This window comes from Hyperoodon ampullatus, assembly GCF_949752795.1.
Source record: "Hyperoodon ampullatus genome assembly, chromosome: 11".
In the NCBI taxonomy this organism is placed as follows: Eukaryota; Metazoa; Chordata; class Mammalia; order Artiodactyla; family Ziphiidae; genus Hyperoodon; species Hyperoodon ampullatus.
This window is the reverse complement of record NC_136924.1, coordinates 46,282,622-46,304,698: the sequence shown is the minus strand read 5'-3', so window position 1 is coordinate 46,304,698 and position 22,077 is coordinate 46,282,622. Positions and strand designations below refer to the sequence as shown.

General features: G+C 36.5%; 1 protein-coding gene across 1 annotated transcript in view; it reads left to right on the top strand.

The window, feature by feature from the left end:
* SLC2A13 (solute carrier family 2 member 13) overlaps nt 1-20,821 on the top strand; it is a gene marked incomplete at both ends in the record, with an annotated part of 464,919 nt that extends 444,098 nt beyond the window's left edge. The window contains 3 exons of the mRNA XM_079714440.1: nt 14,542-14,663; nt 14,781-14,933; nt 20,595-20,821. Coding sequence (XP_079570566.1) covers nt 14,542-14,663; nt 14,781-14,933; nt 20,595-20,821 — 502 coding nt within the window. The remainder of the gene's footprint in view (nt 1-14,541; nt 14,664-14,780; nt 14,934-20,594) is intronic.
* Between the last annotated feature and the right edge of the window lie 1,256 nt (nt 20,822-22,077).

Sequence of the window (22,077 nt, the reverse complement as noted above, 5' to 3'; positions counted from 1 at the left end):
TATAAAACTGGCCACATACCCAAATCCATCTTCTTTTCCTCTGTAGCTTTTAACCAGATTGAGTCATTCCTGTTATATGGATCTGAGGTTTATCTTAACATCTAGGTTGATTACATTATTTTACTACATTACAGGGCCCTAATTTTAACTTTTTTAAAAGAAAAAGCATTTACAGAAAATTTAATTGTGGCTATGATTTGACTCATATAAAAATGTTCCTGCTATTATAGGTACTAAGCCAAGAACAAAGACAAGTGGGACAAAAAGGAGCTCAAAGTAGCCCATTTACTGCAATCTTAAATTTAAGTCGCACTCACTTTCCAGGGAGAATAGTCTTTTACCTGTTATAGAAGAGAGAGGCCCTTGAGCTATCTCCCACACTCCACACTCCACATAGGGTAAAGATAGTGCAAAAATGATCCACTCACCAGGGTTGAGCCCATGTTTAACATTCTTTGTCTGAAGTTTCCCCAACTCCTAAATTTTGTGACACTGGGTTTTCTATGTTGTGATTAGGGCAGCCAGACTGATCTAACCATCCCTGAGGACCCACCTCTGAATTTTGTGCTCTCTCTGTATATACCAGTATCTGCTGAGAATGTATTTCAGATGCTTTGGGACCTCCTTTCCCTTAAGTGAAAGAACTTTGAAACATATTACGAGCTCCAAGGGTCCTTCTGGGAAAATTTCTCCAAAGGTAAATTCAAGGTTTTCTCAACAGGAGACGACCTTTTACTTTGTAATAAAAGCATAGCAAGCCTTCCTTAAGTTTGAGTATATGCTTTTCACCCTAAAATTTGTCTGTATCTGCTAAGACCTTGGCCTTATTTCTAGGCATAATTCCATGACCATGGTTACCCTAACCCCACAGAGTACAAGTTTATCTAGGATCCAAGATAGAACCCAAACATTGAGTAATTCCCAGTTTACATGTTCATGCGACACCCATAATCTCAGATTGTCCATTGCTTATTCACTTGCCCAGAATAGTCCTCATTACCAGGCATTAGAGATTATCACCTAAACAACCCTACAAATACAGGCAAATGTGTCTAAGTCCCCTCCTTCAAGATATGTCAGAGTCCTACCCAAGCCCACCCTCCACTTTTGTCCATTGCTACCAGACCCTTTTCTCTCTCTGTAAAGAAAAATACCACAGATTTCCACAAATATTTCTTTTATGGTATGTGTGTGTGTGTTGGGAAATATAAAAACTCCCATCTCACTTCACCTGACAATTTCTTTTTGGCTGTGTATCTAATAATTTCAGTTGGCACTTAGCTTGTAGTAAATGATTGTTGAATGATAGAATGATTTAATATTTAATTTCATCTATTCTAATGCTTATTCTCATGCCTAGAACACACAGACATTTATTTGTTGAAATGATAAAATAATCAAATGAGTAATTACTTGGAGTTAAAATTTATGTAGCTTTAAATACCTGCTGTAGATTATCAAAATATATGAAAATTCACACAAAGAATAAAAGATACATCACATTGCTAATTCATTCTATCCTTAACATAAAATTGCTTTGGAAATAAAGTAATTCATTTAACAAATATTTAATGAGCCCCAACTGTGAACCTGCCTCTGGGCTGGGGTTGGAGGCACAGGGGTGATTGATGGTAGTGAAGTGGAGGAGGTGCCAGGTAAGGCTGGTGCAGGGGTCTCCCCCAGCGTGAAGCCATAGCTGTTTTTAGGAGGATGAGTGTGATGGTGAGTATGACACAGTTTGCTTTGCTCCATTGCCAGGAACAGATCAGAAGGAAGGATATGGTGGATTTCAATGGACCTGTTTAGCTGTATTCACCGAAATGGTAGAAAAACCATCCTTTGCTTAGAACGATTGAGATGCATCTTTTCTGTTTTATAGTTCTGTTTCACTGCTGATAAAAGGTGTTTCAGAAGTTTCTATTACAAATCAGGAAGTGAGAAAACAGGCAATTGCAGTTATAATGCTTAATTTATTAAGCTATTACATTTTCACTTTAGCAGTAATTTGAGATAAAATAATGTGAAACTGTCTTACGGTTTTATTATATTGACTTTCCATCTCATTATTTACAAAATGTTTATGTCAATAACTAACGGCACTATTTCTTTTTAAGTAATTGCTGAGACATTCCATATGTATTTTCATCATCCTCCAAGAAACTTCTGGGAAAACTTTTTTTAAATTCCTTATAACTGTATCAGACAAAGTCATTAGGTAGCTTTGTGTTTTAGAATATGTATTATTTAAAGACTGCTATACTGCCATCTTATAATATTAGAATGACTGTTTTCCTTGTCATACATTTGTAGTGTTGTCCTCAAATGAGTTAGCCAGTTATTGAGATTCTTATATGATATTTTAGTGTCCAGCTTATATAAGCATTCTTTTTGTTCTAATTATTGTTTTGTGCTTTGAAGAAAAAATGGATGCTGAGTCAAAAGAGAATGTACAAGACACAGAGGCCCAGGTTTGCCATGATGCTGCTTATTTTAATTCCTAATGCTCTTTAGGACGCATTTTATTCTACTCATTATAGATAGAGGTTTAAATGACTGCCTTTACTCCTGACATTAAGGAAGAACACTGACTTAGGGGATATTTCAAGCAGAGTTTTCATCTCAATTCTTTTTCCATTTAAATTCCACAAAAAGTAAAGTACCTCGAGAGAGAGGTTTTCATATATACGTTAACTGGTGGGATGATTATGTTGAAGGTGAAGGAAACAGAGAACACTGAATTTCAAATGTTTATTACCTCTGCTGTGTAATCTTGGGAAAAATCGCTGTATTTAAAAAAGGCTTGTAGCATATGCAAAATGGGAAGAATTGTGCAATTGCTTTGGATTATTATAAGAATTAAATGAGTTAATGTATATTAAGGTATATTGTATAGTGTAATACTTTATACAAATATTAGTCAGTTTCATCAAATGAAGATTTAGTTATTCAAGGACATTTCTGTTGGGAGCACAATTTTCATAAAGAAGCCATAGAACTCACACTTGATGGAAGGCAGCTGTAGCATGGATTGAAAAGAATCCAAGAACAAATTATACCATTGTTTGTATCAAGATAGCCTATAGCAATATCAGCTACATTCATTCCCATGCACCTGCAAATAAAAACAAGTGAGGGATCCTGTGCAGGCATTCTTGCAGTGGAAAGAAAATCAGATCAGAGTCTTGGTGTGGTTTGAAATGATACAGATGGATTTTGCAATGCCTATGGTATGGAAGCACGTACTACCACAGGCAATAACTCTTTTAAGTAAGTAGCAATAACCTTCTTAGAATTTAAAAAATTTTAATGACAAATATATCTGTCTTCTCTAATGCTTACAATATAATTGTAAAATAGTATTGTAATTTAATTGGTGAAATTAAATTACAATATAAGAAATTAAATTACAATATAAGAAATTAGTGTCAGATGATCAAAGAGCGGCTTAATGGAAACTGACTAAATTATTTTTATTGTTTTATTTAACAAACATTAATTGAGCATTGCTTATGTGTAAAATGTTGTACTAAGTACTGGCCTGTGAAGCCCGGGGAAGGAAGAAGGAAGATAGAGGTGCTATGTCCTCACTGGAGAAAGGTCCCCAAGTAAAACGGGGGCAGTAAAAGAAGTCAGGTAGGAGGGAGAACCCTTCAGTGTGGAAAAACCTCAAGTCTCTGATTGAAACTTGAGAGGGGTAGTATAACTCCCCATCCTGAGATCCTTGTCACAGCACAGTCACATGAGGACCAATCCTAACCCTTCATATATATAATATATAAATTGTATTACTAATTTTACTTGCTTTAGTATTTTTTATTTGAAAATTTGTTTTTAATTATTAAAAGATTATTACATTGTTATTAAATTATTAAATCAGTAGTAACCAGCAGAATAACTCTATTGAACACATTAAGCCTTCTCTTCATTCATTTATTTGACGAATGTATATATTGTGCCAGGTAATGAACATCATTTAAGATATCACAACAAGTGGCTATCAGCTTATATACTGATGACTGGAGAAGTGTGCCTTCAGCAATCCCCATTTAGCATCATCCCTCTCATTTCTCACTGTTCTAGAGCCCATAACACACAAATGCACTTTTTCTCTGTGTTTGTTGCTGTTATTTCCATTACACTGTTTCCCTACCTCCGCTCCATTGGTTCAGTCTCTTCTTTCCACCCAGTACTTCAGAATTCCTCATGATTGCCTCACGACGGCAAGAAATAAAAGAAAGAGGGAAGAAAAGGAAAGGAAGAGAGCCTGAAGTAGAAAGTAAAAGAAAAAAAAATAAGGTTGATTTTCTTGACTGATAAAGAAGCAGATTCTGAATATGATTCCCAAAGGAATTCTAGAAAATATGAGCAATATAATACAGCATAATTGGAATAAGTGTAGCACCTCCCACAGTGACTACATGGGGAAATGTTGTGATGTTTGAAAAAACCTTGTTGCAGGAATGGATCTGTATGGCCATTGTGATACACTCTGTACACTCTTTTGAGGACCTGTGGAATTTTATAGATTTAGAATCAGGATCAATACTGTATCATAGAACTTAGCCTTTATCTTGTTAGAACTTCTCATGTTGAGAGGAACAGAGACACACTTGATTTCCTCAGTTAATGGAAGTTTTATGGTAAAACTGTATAGAAAAGTAAGGGGGGAAATGAGAAAGAAAAAAGTCTCAACTTCTACCCAGCCCTGCTTTATGGATATCTAGAATACTAATCATCAGACTGGTAGCTGTCTGCTCTTGGCCTGTCTCTTCTGCACGTCCCCCATGGCTGTCAGCTACATGACCCTTCTTATGACCTCTGCCTATTCTTCTCTCTCTGAGTCTTTCCACTTCTGTATTGCTCTATCCTCTTCAGATATTTCGTATTCTGACTTACTGAGAGAGAGAGAATATAAATCGTTTCTCAACATTCTCTGATATAAAGTATATCCACCCTATGCCAAGGCTATTGACAGCCTTGGTGTCAAACATAGTTAGAGCTAGGCAGGCAGTTTGTGGGACAGAGCATTACCATTTGCACATGGGAGACTTCCAAGTTGTGGATAGAGGCAGGTCCTGTGAGGCTTCTGGGAAGGGAAGCAGTGTAGTGATGACTATGGCATATACATATGCAAACCAAAGCTTTTGAACCCTTTTGGGTAACAGCGTGATGGAGAAGGTATGTAATTCAAAGGCAATATTTCCCTTCCTTTCAGTGCCAGTCGAAGCAGAAGAATAGCTAATAACTTTAATGTCTGCCTTTAGTATGGGAAAAATTTTAGAGTGAAAAAAATGGAAGAAGAATCCCAGGATTAGTTGTCTATGAGTCACTAAAGGTTTTCCCACCTTGTCAGAGTGACACTATCACAACTATAAATTCAAAAGTGAAAACAATCATCATCTTAATAGATTTACTTTCCCCCCAATTTTCCATTTACTCTTACCCATATAACCTTATATCCTAGATAATATTTTCAATTTGATATCCCCTATACTGCCAACTTCATGGCATTTTCCATGTTACCAGGTAATCTTTACAAAGTAGACCACGACCAGGCTGGCTGTAGGTGTGATGATGCAGTAAGAAAAAGAATGAAGTATTTTCTTATTAAGTAATACAGTGGAAAATTTTTCTTACACAGAAATGGGGTTGAACCCTGAATGCTAATGTGAGCTCTCTCCAAGGCAGAGTTCAGGGCTCCTCTGACTTGGCAGATTCTTTACTCTACATTGAGCACAGAACTTCAGAGACAAGTCTGGGAGGGGCCAGACAGGCAACAGGGGACCATGTCCTCTTACTTGGGTCCTTAATTGTGCATCCATTGTACTGTTTGTTTGCCAGTGTGATACCAAAATGAAAGTAACTGAAGTTAAATCTAAGACATTTTGACCAATCTTCAAACCCAGACCATCCTTTGTGGCTTGGCCCAGCTTACTTTATAATTATTATTTTAATGGCTTCTTTATTCTATTCAGTTGTGGTGCCTTAACTGACTTAACTACCCTCCATTGTAGTATATCTGCAATTTTACTAATTATTTAACTATGTTATGCTTGTGATAAATAAAAGTACGGTGAAAGTATATCTTTCAGCATATAATATTTTCCATTTAGATCATTTTCTAAGGATAAATTTTAGGAATGAAACTTTGGGTCAGGAATATTTGGGTGTGAATATTCTTACATAAAACTGCCAGATTTCATCCCAAGAGGAAGTTATACTAACTTAAATTCTTACCAGACTTAGAGACTATACCAATACCACTGTATCTTCATCAGCTTTAAGTATTATTATTATTTTCATTTGCTTGCCCACTCATATTCTGTCCATCTTTTTCACATACTTAGGATGTATAAGCTAGCCAACATACTGGTAAATGGTTTATATTACAGTGATTTATATATAAATAAAACTTTATTAATTCTTTATTATTCAGTAAAAATGGCTTTTAGTTCCAAATTTCTAGTGCTTTTGAAATTTACCGATGTCCATGTTTAATCATCTCAATAATTCTAAAGGTTTTATTTTTACCAGAAAATAATAGTAATTAACAAAAGATAAGAGGTGAATTTTTTCAACTTGCCTTTATGTGACAGTCCTCTGCAGGAAAAACGTAAATCATGAAAACAAGGGGAAAGGCTTGACAATAGAAAATTATCCAAGGCCAAGATGTTCATCATGGTCTGCATACTGCAAGCTCAGGAGCCATACTTTCCTAAAATTATTCAACTACAGATACGTTAGAGTTTAAATGCTATGTTGCAGTTCAACTTATGCTTGACATAAGTTTATTTCATGTTAGTTTATTATACAGGAATTATACTAGTGAACAGAAATTACACTGTCTGAGTAGTAATGATTCAGGTTTGTAAGAGTAACTTTTTCTGGTTGCTTTGCTGATTTGAAATTTCTCATGGCTAAGGTTACTTATAAATTTATATCATCCTAGTCCTCTGATTGATTGGCATTGTGTTTCTTTATTTCTCCTCAGACAAAAGTGAAGCTGTCCTTTCCTGGGGAGATACTCTATCCTTTTTCTAGGTACCTCTCTACCACCAGCATCAGACTATAAATGTGTAATCAGATCATAAATTCCTATAGATAAAGAACTATTAAATTTAACCCTTAGCAGTATCCATTTGGTTTTGAGGTGATAGCTTAATGATCTTGTTCGAAGAAACCACAGTCCTGCATCAGGAATTGGAGATGAAATCATGCTTCACTCACACTTCTACGTAATGAATTGACAAATAAAGCATGTGCAGTAAACCCAGTAGAAGAATGGTAGATGTGTCACACAAATCATCGTAAGCTGTCCCTTCTCTTCTCCAAAACCCCAGGTCTTTTATAAACTCTTTTGGGAAGGTGGCAAAGTTCTGTAGGCTTCTCAATGATTAGGATTGGATAGATAAAATTAGAAGTTTTGTGCTATAAATACAGGTTGTATTTTCACCCATCCCCCATGCATGAACATGAAGCACTTAAATAATTTCATCATAGTAAATAAAGGAACAAAACAAAAAGCATGTCCTCTGTAGGAAGCAAAGAATAAGTTCCTTATGGTTAATTGTGGCAAGAGCAATTGCACCACTTAGTTCCTTTGGTTATTTCTTTGGTTCAAAACTCTTTATAGATCTGATGGAGAAGTAACAGCAAAAAACAGGCAGAAATAGCTCTACGTATGAACTGATTTTGGAGTGGGTGTTGAGTAGGCAAGGGAGGATTGTTCTACCTTCAAAGAAGGCTGTTAATTTCTAGATGCATTATTAAGGGAAGCACTGTGGGCTACATGGCTGGAACAGGGAACTAATCAATTTTTTGGTCTACATATCAGGTGTTAGTCTAGTCTGCTAGTAAAGCGTAGTTCTCTCACTCTGCCAAAATGAGACCTATTTTGCCTGCTTGCATATGATTCTTCTGCTTTGTCCACTGCAGCACTATCTGCACCGCTGCCATTATTGTAATTATTTTCTGGTTTTGCTCTAGGATGTGGTGAGAAGTAGCCCTATCAGAGAGCATGACTTTTTCTTATCCCAACCCACACACTGATGTCAAAGTATTTTTGTTCTTTCCCCAGAGCATTGTGTTCTTCCACCAGCAGTCACTAAGCCAGGAAGACATGAGGGTATTTTGCAATAACACTTGGAATATACATTTTTTATTTTTTAGTTGGAATTTCTAGTGTTTATATTTTGAAGGTCATGTATGATGTCACATTCTTAGTCATTAGCTGTCTACGTATTGCTGGGTATGTAACTCTGCCAGGTCCATGCCTGCAGTGCTTTCCTAAAATCAGCATGAGGATGAAGAGGAGTTAGCCTTTTATGCATATAAATGTGTGTGTCCAGATGGTTAAAAGCTACATCACAGCAAGCACAGAGTCTACCAGAAAATATCCTGCTTTCCATTGTTCCAGCAAGCAGTCATGCAAGGAACTTTGATAATAATCAGTGTAAATAGTAAACAGAATTTTTCAGTGAATTTTAGTGATTTGATTATTTGTAAGCACTTCCCTCCACAGCAGCCTATCTTTTCCCTTTCTTCCCCCTTCATCCCTTTCTCCCATCGTTCCCCTCCCCTCTCCCACCTTCTATCCTATTTTCTCATTTTAAAATGTTCACAACCTAAAAGACTATTTGACTAGTGGGAAATGAAGGTGGAGGATTATTGATCAGGGGATTTCTAATGCTGTTTACTACTCACTATTAAACAAATGTATGCTTCATTCATCATTCAATGAGCATTTTTCTCTATACAGAGTACTATTATGGACTAGAGGTTGAGATTTCAAAAGGGAGACACAAAAATGACTATTCTTTGGCAAACACTTAGATAACTTGCTTTCTTTGTGCTGAGCAATTAATCTTTGTAACAAGTCTATTATTAGGGACTCTCATTTAATGGATTAGAAAACCAAGGTACAAAGAGGTTAAGTAACTTGCCCAAAGTTAAACAGTGGGTAAGTGGCAGAACTGAGATTCAAAACCATGCAGCCTGACTCTAGACCCTGTGTCCTTAACCTTTGTGCTATGCTGCCTGGGATGAGAGCTCAGGACAGTAAAAGAGGGAGTATATTCAGACAGCATAATACAGAGCACTATGTGATAACAATACAGATGAGGAAAATGAAAAGGCTTGAGAGGAGGGAGAGAATATTTCAGACAGGTGAATGGGTGGCATCTGTACTAGCCTTGAGGGCTGAGGTAGATTTTGATGGTGGAGATCAGGAGTGAGAATTTGCTTTCAGTTAGAGGAAATGACATGAGTGGAAGATGCTGGGTCTGGAAGGTAGGTTCAGAAAATAAGTAGTCTAGTTTAGTTGGAGAAAAAGTTGTATACAACAGTACTGGATAAGGAAGGCTACAGCCAAATTTTGCAGGCCCCGTTCCATAGGCATTTGGAATAAGGAGGATGAGGGGTTCTGAGCAATGAGGTGGCAAGAACAATGCTCTAAAGAGCTCAACTTGATGGGCTGGTAGTTTGAAGAAAGGAATGCTAGAAGCAGGAAAAATAATTCAGAAACTGTATTTGTTTTCTATTGCTGCATAACAATGTTACCACAAACTTAGTAGCTTAAAACAACCAACATTTATGATATCAGTTTCTGTGGGCCAGGAGTCTAGGCACAGCTTAGGTAGGTCCTCTGCTTAGGGTCTCACAAGGTTACAATCAAAGTGTTGACTGGGGCTGTGATTTCATCTGAGGCTCAACTAGGAAACGATTAGCTTTTGTTAGCAGAATTCAGTAACTTTTGTATCAAGGACTCAGTTTCTTGCTAGCTGTCAACCAAAGGCTACCCTCAGCTCCTAAAGACTTCTCTCAGTTCTTGCCGTGAGCATTCAAACACTGGCGTTCCATAACGTGGCAGCTTGCTTTTTGAAAGCCAGCAAGGGAGTGAGAGACTTCAGCTAAATAGCACTGTAATTTTAATCACGTGTCCTGCCACATTCTGTTGGTTTCTAACCAACAAGTCAAAGGTCACCCCCACACTTAAGGGGAGAGGATGATCCAAGAGCATGAACATCAGGAAACATGGGTCATAGAGTGTCTACTCTAGAGTCTGCCACAGACAGATACAGTTGGTGAAACAAACACTCAAGAGTCTGAATTAGGGTGGTATGAATGCACATAGAGAGGAAGAGTTAGATTCATGAAACTACGTCTAGGAAATATAATCATGATTTCTTTTGAAATTCTTTGCATACATTAACTCATATATGCCTCAAAATATCTCTTTGACGTAGGTGCCAGGAAAATCCTTATTTCACAGGTGAGGATACAGGCTTTTAAAAGTTAAGTGCCTAGATCACATACATATGAGGTTCAAATCTGGGTGTCCTAACCTAGATTTGGAAGTAGGATGGCAGTCCCAGAGCTCATAGTCGTGGCCACCCTTCTTTACTTGGACCTAAAAGTATAGAGAATTTAAAGAGAGATGGATAAGAAAATATTGAAGATAACTCCAAGATTTCAACTAATTTCAACTCCATTTCAACTCAGAGAAATGTCGTGAGAAGCACTATTAAAGTAATATTTATTGTGTGTACACTACATGCCAGGCAGTGTGCTAAGCACTCAGTACTCATAGTCACATTTAATGTTGCCAACAGCCTATGAAAATAGTCCTTTCCCCTATTTTACAGATCAGAAAACAGAACTGTGTCTGTGCCCACTAAACCCTCGTTTCCATAAGTGCAAAGGGTTATTTTGTTCATAGCTCTATCTCTAATGTCTGACACATAAAAAAATGTTCATTATATAAATTTTTGAATGAATGAGCTTATAAGTGGTAGAGTCATGAGTTGAACTCAGAACAGCCTCACTCTACCTCCTGGAGTAGACAGTGCATTCCACTGTAGCCATAACAGGAAATCTAGATATGGATATTCAGCAGATATATAAATTCTATTAAATGGAGCTTGAGGAAAACGTCAAGCCTCAGCTCCCTGTCAGGGAACATCCATGTGGAGATCAAAAGTCCCTAAAATTAGATGAGATGATTAAGGGGGAGGGTATAAGCTCCAAACCAGAACCTTAGAGAGCACCTATGTTTAGAGGCTGAGGGGAGGAAGAGGCATTTTAAAAAACAAAGATGGGGCTTCCCTGGTGGCGCAGTGGTTGAGAGTCCACCTGCCGATGCAAGGGACATGGGTTCGTGCCCCGGTCCGGGAAGATCCCACATGCCACAGAGCGGCTGGGCGCGTTAGCCATGGCCTCTGAGCCTGCGCATCCGGAGCCTGTGCTCCACAACGGGAGAGGCCACAACAGTGAGAGGCCTACGTACCACAAAAAAATTTAAAAAAAGAATCTCCAGGGATAGGAATTCCAACAAGGAGATTTAAAAATAAAAAATAAAAAAGAATCTCCAGGGATAGGAATTCCAACAAGGAGATTTAAAAAAAAAAAAAAAAAACAAACAAAAAAACAAAGATGGATATATAGATATAAAAGCAAAGGGGAAAGAGAAGGAAGGAGGGTTTTCAGCAATATCAACCACCACAAGGTAATCAAAGAGCCTCAGAATTAAGGCAAGGTAAGTGCATTTGGGGATTAGGAGGTCATCGATTCTGGGGTGAGCAGATTCGGAAAAAAATAGGGACTGAGTAAGAATCAGGCAGGTGTCTGAGTAGGTGGGGAAATGGGCTTGTGTAGGAAAGAGTGGATAGTAAGGATATAGAGCTCACTAGTATAAACTTCTTTGTAATTTCAGATGAGCTAGTAGTAGTAATATGAGAGGGATGAAAGATTTTAATAGGAGTAATTTTTTGTGTTGTAAACAGAAGGGTAGGCTCAAGTAGGAAGAAACTAAAGGTAGCATAAAGAGAATTGACTACTGATGGAACATGACCCCAGAGGAGACAGGAGAATGAGATGCAGGACCACTAATAGGAAGGGCAGATCTTAGAAAGGGACATGTTACCATTCTAGATAGGAGAAGAATCTGAAATAAAATATAGAAAAGTAGAGATCCAGTAGAGAAAAATTGAGCGTATTCAGATTGAAAGTCCTCAATTGTCTTAAAGATGGAGGCAAGTTCTTCATACCCAGAAAGAGAGGGAAAGATTTCATGACTAGATGATAGTAAGAAATATTTTAATTAATTGAGGCAACAGTTGACAAAAAGTTTATTCAATGTCTACTCTGAAATAAGCAGAAAATTCAGTAGAGAAGACAATAAAGGATAAAAATAAGCGTAATTAGGAACCCAACTGAGAAGAAATAGCATGAACTTTTAATAGAATTCAGCAGCATGGTTTCATAATTTTGCCCAGCTTCTGAAAAGCAGTTATTAAAGGAAGTTAATGGTCCAGCACAGGGTTGGGAACTGAAACTGTGAGAATGACAGGCAAGCATGGAGGAATGAAAGATGGATTCTAGAGGTCAGCGAAGACAGTATTGGCATCATCATGGTCTAAGCAGTGATGTGAATGAATACTGAGAGGAGTGTAGAATCTAAAGATTGTAATTTGGGTGTGGAACAAGCTACCAGAGATGAAGAAATAAAGTGCTTGTAATCAGAAACGGAATGCTCTAAGTTTGAGAAGTAAAACAGTAAAATTTTGAAGTAAAATAGTCCCAAATCAAGCTAATTATAATGCACTTTCCTCAGTTTCAGAGGTTAAATAAGGAACTATGAAGCCAAGGTATCAGACAGGCCAGAAGTAGACATAAATGAATGTGGCAGAGGATGAGAGAGATGGAGAAGGTGACTGACCAGGCATCAAGTGGGATGGGATGTTATGATGGAGGTCATAAACACAGCAATAAGGACAGGGCTTAGATGTCAAGGTTCAAAAATAGAGGTTGGTAGAGAGAAAACAATAGCCTAAAAAATGACAGTAAAGGATAAGAAAGTTTTTCAGGCTGATCATGTCTTCAGGTGCAATTCAGATTTCAATTAAGGTAAAGAATTGGAAGTTCAACTTGAGAATCAGTCTAGAACAATAGGAGACTTTGCTTCCTAGTAGAACTAGGAAACAAAGTCAGCAGGGAGTGGCTGAGAGAGAAGCAAGTACACACAGCAGGAAAGTAAAGGGTTAGTTTGAATAAGAAATAAGCATTGCTCCCTGCCCACATTCCCCTATCACCCCTTTCCAGGTGACCCTTCTAATCCCTAAAATTACATGTTAGGCATTATACCCCATTTTACAGATGTAAAAAATCTGGTTCTGGAATTTGAATCTTGTCCTAACTGCAAAATCTAAAGCTTTCTACCACAACCTACTTACTCTCAGTGGTTTTAAACTGTTGTTGCACCTTCAAGGACTACCTGGAAATCATATCTGACATATGAAATGGGTATGAAACACATTTTTTAGGTATATTTTACATATACAACATTATATTAGTTTCAGGTGTACAACACAATGATTCAATATTTGAATATATTGGCAAATCAACACAATAAGTCTAGCTAACATCGGTCACCACACATATTTACGTTTTTTTCTTTTGATAACTTTTAAGATCTACTCTCTTATGCAATACAGTATTATTAACTATAGCTACCATGCCATATATTACACCCTCATGACTCATTTATTATATAACTGTAAATCTGTACCTTTTGACCCATTTTCACCTCACATTACCCCTCACCCCTGGCAACCACCAATCTGTTCTCTGTATCTATGAGCTCTTTTTTGTTTTTGTTTTTTTTTAAGATTACACATATAAGTGAGATCATATGGTATTTGTCTTTCTCTGATTTATTTCACTAAGCATAATGCCCTCAAGGTCCATCCATGTTGTCTCAAATGGCAAGATTTTCATCTTTTAATGGCTGAATACTATATATATGTATATACTATATATATACACCACATTTTTCTTTATCCATTCATCCATTGATGGATACTTCGGTTGTTTCCATGTCTCGGCTATTGAAAATAATGCTTCAGTGAACATGGGAGTGCAGATATTTTTTCAAGTTAGTGTTTTTGTTTACTTCTGATAAATACCCAGAAATAGAATTGCTAGACTGTATGGTAGTTCTATTTTTAAGTCTTTGAAGAATCTCCACGCTGTTTTCCATAGTGGCTGCACCAATTTACATTCACAGCAACAATGCACGAGGGTTCCCTTCTCTCCTCATCCTCGCCAACACTTTTTATTTCTTGTCTTTTTGATGATAGTCATTCTAACAGATGTTAGACGATATCTCATTGTGGTTTTGATTTGCATTTACTTAATGAATAGTGATGTTGTGCACCTTTTCATGTACTTGGCCATCTGTATGTCTTATTTTGAAAAATGTCTATTCAGATCCTCTGCCCATTTTTCATTCAAATTGTTTTTTTGCTGTTGAGTTGAATGCACAATGTGTTGCTCTTGAATTATATTCAGCTCTAAAAAGTTTTATGTGAGCTTACATATCTAATCCACCTGTTTAAATCTTAATTTTTTTTTCAAGAGAAACGTGTTGGATTCTTTTACTTAATGGATTAAGGAACTTCCAAATACCTTCTAGATGATCACATTGAATTTCTGCAACTATACCCTAAAACCCTAAGTTAATATTTATATTGCATTATTTTTCAGGTGTGAAAATGAAACCAAATTCAAAACAGAAGAAGTATTTTGGGCTTACAATTTCTGCCCTACTCCATACTCCTGGACTGCACTTCTGGGCCTTATTTTATATCTTGTTTTCTTCGCACCTGGTAAACAAAGGCTTTGTCGTTATTATTGTTATGTTAATTAAATTGTCTCTATTTAGAGGAGAAAAACTCTTTTAAATTACTCACTACATTTACTGAAATTCATTTTGTATTTCTCAGGAATGGGACCAATGCCTTGGACTGTGAATTCTGAAATATATCCCCTTTGGGCAAGAAGTACAGGAAATGCATGTTCATCTGGAATAAATTGGATTTTCAATGTTCTGGTTTCACTGACATTTTTACACACAGCAGAGTATCTTACATACTATGGTAAGAGAATATTTTTTCCAGCTATAGTTTCATTTTTATTTTCCTCCTCTATTTTTAGATATGCTATCATTTGTGATTGAAAGATTAGATGGTTATATTTTTGCTATTATAAATTCTCTATATGGCTTTCTTATTCCCCGCAGTCCTTGGAAATGTTTCTGGGAAAAGATAAGAGGAACTCTCCTTTCCTAAGCAGTATTACTTATAGCCTTCACCCACCCACCTACACTTCAGACCCAAACATCTCCCACCTATCTCCCCAGTTGGTAATCTTCACAGCAAGGCCTTTAGTTTAATGAAAAAACATAAACAGAGAATGGTAGAAAACTGCAGGAGTCTAGGGCTAATGCTTGAAGATGTCTCATAACAGGGATGGAGTGGTATCCAAGAGTGGAAGTAGGGTTAAAGTAGCTCCCACAAATGTTGTGCTTTGAGTTATGCCTTCCACTCTGTCATCTGTGCTGTTCAGGCCAAAGCATTTCAGGATCCACTGAGACCAGAACTTACCACTGCCAGAACTATAAATGTGACAGAAGTGTTCAAGTGAAAATGTGTGGAGACCGTAACTCGAAGAAAACAATCTTGAGAAGTGACTGAGTTAGGAAAAAACTTTGGGAATCTACTTCAAGTTTATGTTTCCTAAAATGAAATGATTTTGGCTTTTTAGCAAGAGGATTTCTTCACTGTATGAGTTTATAGCTGTGATTGGATTCTAAATGATGAAATAGGAGGTTTTCATTCTAATCTTCTCATGAGCCTCTGTGATTGTATATTGAATGCCTATTGCTTAGTCCATTCTCTGATTCCCTCCCCCATCTCTCACCTCATCTCACTTCATCCCATGTTCTGGCTACTTATAATTCCTTTTTGTAAGAACAGGTTTATTTGTCAGCTCCCCTACCCCACCCCTCACCACTGGACCATAAATCCCTTGAGCTTAGGCCAGGATTATGCTTTGTTCACCATTATATTCCCAGTGTCCTCCAGGGCATCCTATTCACTTAATAAGCACTCAGAAGCATTTGTCAAATGAATAAATACATGGATGAACTTTTAGATGAATGGTGAATATGAGGAAACATTATAAAAGTCTATTCCTCCTCTCTTCTGAACATGCTGAATTGATATTTACTTTTATTTAAAATTATTTATCTAATGCTTTTTTTATCTTTATAAAACTCCTCTCTCTGCCGATCACCATTTGGGACATTTAGAAATATTTATTTTCTTGGAAAAGGAATGCACTGGCATTTTTAACTGGATATATATTTAGTATATTCAGCCTTATCCCATTTGGCAATTAAAATGTTTTACATAAATGTGTAAGCTTATCTTCCTAACAGCATAAATATGAACACAATAAATATTTATCCATATTTTCTGATTCTTGAGAACACTTAAATATTTGAAGATCTAAATATAGACTAATATCTTGAGAAAGCATTTTTTTAATGAAAGTCATAGACCAAATAATAAAAGTCTTTGTGGTAAGACCTTTGTTAGCAAAGCACCTCTTCCTTGAATAAATTCTGTCAGAAAAACATGAGGCAACAGAAGCAAAATTTAAATATGGCATAGCCAGGCTTCTTTCAAAAATATCTCCTTGGGAGAAGCTTTTTGCTTTGCATTAAGCCAAGCTTCTATCAGGTCAGCACACTGTCCATTAGGTCCTCACTAGTGGAACAATATCTCAGCTCAGGTTAGATTTTCCCTGTTTATTGCTCTATATTTTAATCTATAGGTTACTGATTTATGTAAGGTATATGTTTATATTCCTGATTTAACAAATATGCACCATAATGATGTATTTCTCTGGAAATATTCATGTCTTCTTTTACTTCCTTTTTTGTTTCATAAGACCTCAAGGTTTTTTTGTTTGTTTGTTTTCCAACATCTTTATTGTAGTATAATTGCTCTACAATGGTGTGTTAGCTTCTGCTGTATAACAAAGTGAATCAGCCATATGAATACACATATCCCCATATACCCTCCCTCTTACGTCTCCCTCCCATTCTCCCTATCCCAACTCTCTAGGTGATCACAAAGCACCGAGCTGATCTCCCTGTGCTATGCAGCTGCTTCCCACCAGCCATCCATTCTACATTTGGTAGTGTATATATGTCCATTCCACTCTGTCACTTCATCCCAGCTTACCCTTCCCCCTCCCCGTGTCCTCAAGTCCATTCTCTATGTCTGCGTCTTTATTCCTGTCCCACCCCTAGGTTCTTCAGAACCTTTTTTTTTTTTTTTTAGATTCCATATATATGTGTTAGCATATAGTATTTGTTTTTCTCTTTCTGACTTACTAAACTCTGTTTGACAGACTGTAGGTCCATCCACCTCACTACAAATAACTCAATTTCGTTTCTTTTTATGGCTGAGTAATATTCCATTGTATATATGTGCCACATCTTCTTTATCCATTCATCTGTTGATGGACACTTAGGTTGCCTCCATGTCCTGGCTATTGTAAATAGTGCTGCAATGCACATTGTGGTACATGACGTTTTTTGAATTATGGTTTTCTCAGGGTATATGCCCAGTAGTGGGATTGCTGGGTCGTGTGGTAGTTCTATTTTTAGTTTTTTAAGGAACCTCCATACTGTTCTCCATAGTGGCTGTATCAATTTACATTCCCACCAACAGTGCAGGAGGGTTCCCTTTTCTCCACACCCTCTCCAGCATTTACTGTTTGTAGACTTTTTGATGACGGCCATTCTGAAGACCTCAGGTTTTGATTCCTTCCTAAACTATACTGCCTAGGAAGGTCTGCCTTGGACCCCATTCAGTAATGTTTATTACTAAAAATTATCATTAAAATGTCACCAGTATATCACTTTATTTATAACACATGTGGCTAAATAGATCCCTTGGTGATCATTATTATTAAAGTTCCTGTGTTGAAGTACTGGAATTCAATCAAACATGGTCTTTAATTCCTCATTTTATATGATTCAATTAAATATTTGTTTTAATCTGAAACTTAATATAGGATTCTAATAAGATTTATTTCCTTTAGAATAAAGCTGAGGAATAACTGCACTCTTTAACCATCCTGACAGACTTGTTACACACATTTTTTTCATTTTCATTCCAAGGGGGCATAATTAAGAAAGTGAGTTCCATAATTGACTTGCCCATTACATGGAGCAGGTCACAGCCTCCCAGGCCTGCCTACACCTCACCTCTGTGGCTTAACCACAGGTCTCACCAGTGAAGCCCATATATGCAATTTTGACATTTGCCTTCTTTAGATTACTCAGATTTTTATAAAAGGAATAGAATTTCCTTAATGTTATTTGGCTTTGGGAATCTGGTTCACACACAAGAAACTTCATGGCCTTTAAGAATCTTTGTAATCCATGTAATTGTTTTTGACTGTATGAGTTTAGTGCTAACAGATTTGATTTGTTACTTCTAATCATGCCATAGTACCTAAATTGTGAAAGATGATGAATATTTCTCAATGTTATATTTTATAAAGCCAGACTATATTTACTCTGTTAGATATTTTAGACTTTAGCGTCCTGATTTGGTCTAAAATGTTTTAACCTCTGCACTTATTTTTTTCTGTATTATCAACATGATTACCATCCTTTCTTTGCCCCTCCCCATAGAAGATTCCATTTCTCTTCTTATGTCCACAATTTTGCTTATCTGTATTCAGAACACAGGACTTCATCTCCTATCATTTTTTTCTCAAAATTCCACATTCTCCAAGAGCTAGCTTGCCAGTATCACCCTTTAGATGAAAACATTACCAATTTATTAGTCATGCTGATCTTACTAGCAACTATTCTTCCCTAGTCATTTAGTAGAATTTAATAATGCGGTCTATCACTCTTTTGAGCAACTAACATCCAAAATTCTAATAGGAATGTAACATACATTTTTTCTATTCTTTGCAGTTTAGCCAGGCAGAATTTATTTTCCCTGTCAGATCAGTAAACAAGGTCAAGACAATTCAAGAAACTGCTCAAGGATTCAGCCTGCATCACTTTGTGACTTTCAGACCTACACTCTCTACAGAGGCATGGTGCCTTTCTCTCACTATAACACTCAGCTATTCATTCCAGATGACCTATTATTATTTTCTGATTATTTATCAAGTATAAGACATAAAAATATATAAACTTGTAGTAAGTGTTTAATGTAAACCAAACTGAAATGAAGTAATTTTATTTATTTATATTTGTAAATGGAATTGTATTTTTATTAAAGAAAGAATTTGATTTATGCAGGTCCCACTCCTTAAGAATTATATAGCTTCTGATGATTTAATCTAACAAATTATGTCTTGGTTTAGTCAACCCTTTCATATTTTTCCTAATGTCTCATAGTTTACCTCTGTTTCCCTTTTATTTTCTCATGGCTCCTCATTCCAAAGAGCAGATTCTTTGGAGTGGCCAATTCAGCAGCATTTTTCCTCTGTAGTTTTCCTTGAGTCTTCCCAAGAAATGTTTCTGTGGATAGTACTGAAATGCTTACTTATAGGCCTACTAAACTACTTTATAGGCCTAAAAACTACTCTAAGAAAGTAGTTTTAGTAATGTTTTTCCACATTCTGTAATTCAGCAGAACTGAGAAATACTATTCAGTTCTTTAATTGCTGTACTATTTAGCTTATAGCTTGGCTTTCAAATATATCTTCATGACTTCTAATATAGCCCTTTATTTCAGATCTACTACCCAGTGTGTTCCATCTGGCAGTCAACAAGAGAACATTCATTCTCTAAACACTCCAATGTGTCCGCACTGTACTAGGAACCCAAAGACAAGCCATAGACTCTGTCATTGAGGAGACCACTTTTGCTGGTCTCTTCCTCAAGCATCTCATAACCATCTTTCCTATACCTGGTCCTGATTTGGGTTGTAAAACTTACAGAATTATAATTTAAACCATAAATATAAATAGGAGCTGAGAAATGATTTTACTTAATGAGGAAACTGAGGTCCAGGGAGGAGGTTAAATAACTATCTAGAAATCACATAACAAGACTTAAACCACATCTTCCAACTCCCAATCTGATATCCTTTCTCCAGCCATTTGTCTTTTAAGACCAGAGATATCTAGGAATGGTGAGAGGTGGTCATCTTTGGATTATGATTGAAGGTAGATCCAACAGGATTTTCTAACAGAGTGGGTATTGGGTGGGAGAGTAAGAGAAAACTCAAAGTTGACTTCCAGACTTTGGGCATTGACCCATGAATTCAGCAATATCGTCATTGAATGTGGTTCTGGAAATACAAGACAAATGAGCAGGAAATTTCTCCCTCAAAGTGCCTCAAGTTTAGTAGACAAGACAGACAAATATATTCACATAATTATAATACTTCTTGGTTGTTATATACCATTTTGCCTCAGCAGAGTTTTGTGAAAACACAATTAACTCTAACCAGGGAAGTGAGGAAAGACTTCAAAGCAGAAGTTATATCTGAGCCTGGTCTGTCATTCTTCTTGAGTTTGATTACATGACTTGAGTTTAGAAAGACAAATTGCATTATATTCACAGCATTAGAACAATTAGAATAAACGAGGCTGGAAGCAATTTTTTGGTTCCGTCTCAGACCACAGTCATGCATGATTGACCAGAAAAAAAAGTTAAAACCAAGTACCCTTTCCAATGTAAACCTATACATATATATTATTTCCCATTGCAGGAGCCTTCTTCCTCTATGCTGGATTCGCTGCTGTGGGTCTCCTTTTCATCTACGGCTGTCTTCCTGAGACCAAAGGGAAAAAATTAGAGGAAATTGAATCACTCTTTGACAACAGGCTATGTACATGTGGTGCTTCAGATTCTGATGAAGGGAGATATATTGAATATATTCGGGTGAAGGGAAGTAACTATCATCTTTCTGACAATGACGCTTCTGATGTGGAATAATTGTCAGCTGCTGATATATTTAGTCATTTAAACAAACTTGGGAGAGAAGAACAGCAATTGGTGACCTCACTGCCCTGCTTTTAATCTGGTTCTTTCCACAGTCTAGTTTTGAATGACTTCATATTCTAGAATATTTGATTCCAAGGAAGATATAATCACAATGACATTTTTTTTCACAAGCAGAGATGTAAAAAAAAATCTACAGAGATTTTAAACTAATAGTTATTGAGCAAATGTGTATAATTCCTTCCTGAGATAGTTTAAAATGAATATTGTACCCAGTGACTTCTGTGACAATCCTTTTTTCCTAAGACTATATATAATTATTAGTGGCAATTGAGTCAGTGCTAATCTAGCCAAATCATATATGTGTGATATACTTACAGCAAAGGATTCTGAAGTATGGTCCAAGGGTATTTTCTGTCAAAGCACGGCCTGTTGGCCCTAAATTCTCGTAAGGACATGGAGCTTACCTGTGATCAGCTATTAGAAAGTAAACTCCATTTAAACTTTCATCAACAAATTCAAAAGTGCGTCCTACAGGGGCACAGCTGTCCTTATATCCTTTGGATCCCACATTTTGGTTTTCTCTCTCCAATTCAAATCTGGAAAGTTCTTCAGAAGCTGACTCTGTATAGGATCATTTGAACATTATGAAAAGCAGGGCTTTTAGGGTTTATTTTCCTACATATTTTTTGCATCAGTGAGAAGTATACATTTGCACAGATTAGCTAGCAAGTTTTGATAAGTATATTTTATTGCTAGAAAGTAAGAAAGAAAAGATTTTTATGGACCTTAAAGACTTTTAACCCTAAGTTAGTCACTTAAGTATGCAACTGTAAACACAAAGTAGCACTAGGTCTTCAACTGTGTTTCAGGGTCAGTTTTTGTTCATGCCAAAATCACCAGATGTTCACCAAGCCTTCACTCATCCACTCTGGAGTCCTACTATTTGTGCCTTCATTTGTGTGATATAAATAACTTCTAGCAGACTATCTTTCCCCTTCTTTTAATCAAATAATTTCTGAAACAAGAAAGGAAGGAAGAAAATCAGTGGCAGAAATAATCCTGCTGTTACTGATGTTTGTTTAATTAAGTAGTGGGACTTCTATTTTTCTTAGCTTTTTATTAACTCTTCCTAAGGGAATTGTCACATTTTGTTATTTACGGTACTCGTCTTTTTTTTTCTTTTAATTCTGAGAGCATAAACTGATTTTTATTTTGCACACCCTTTCCCATTTTACCTGACATTCTAT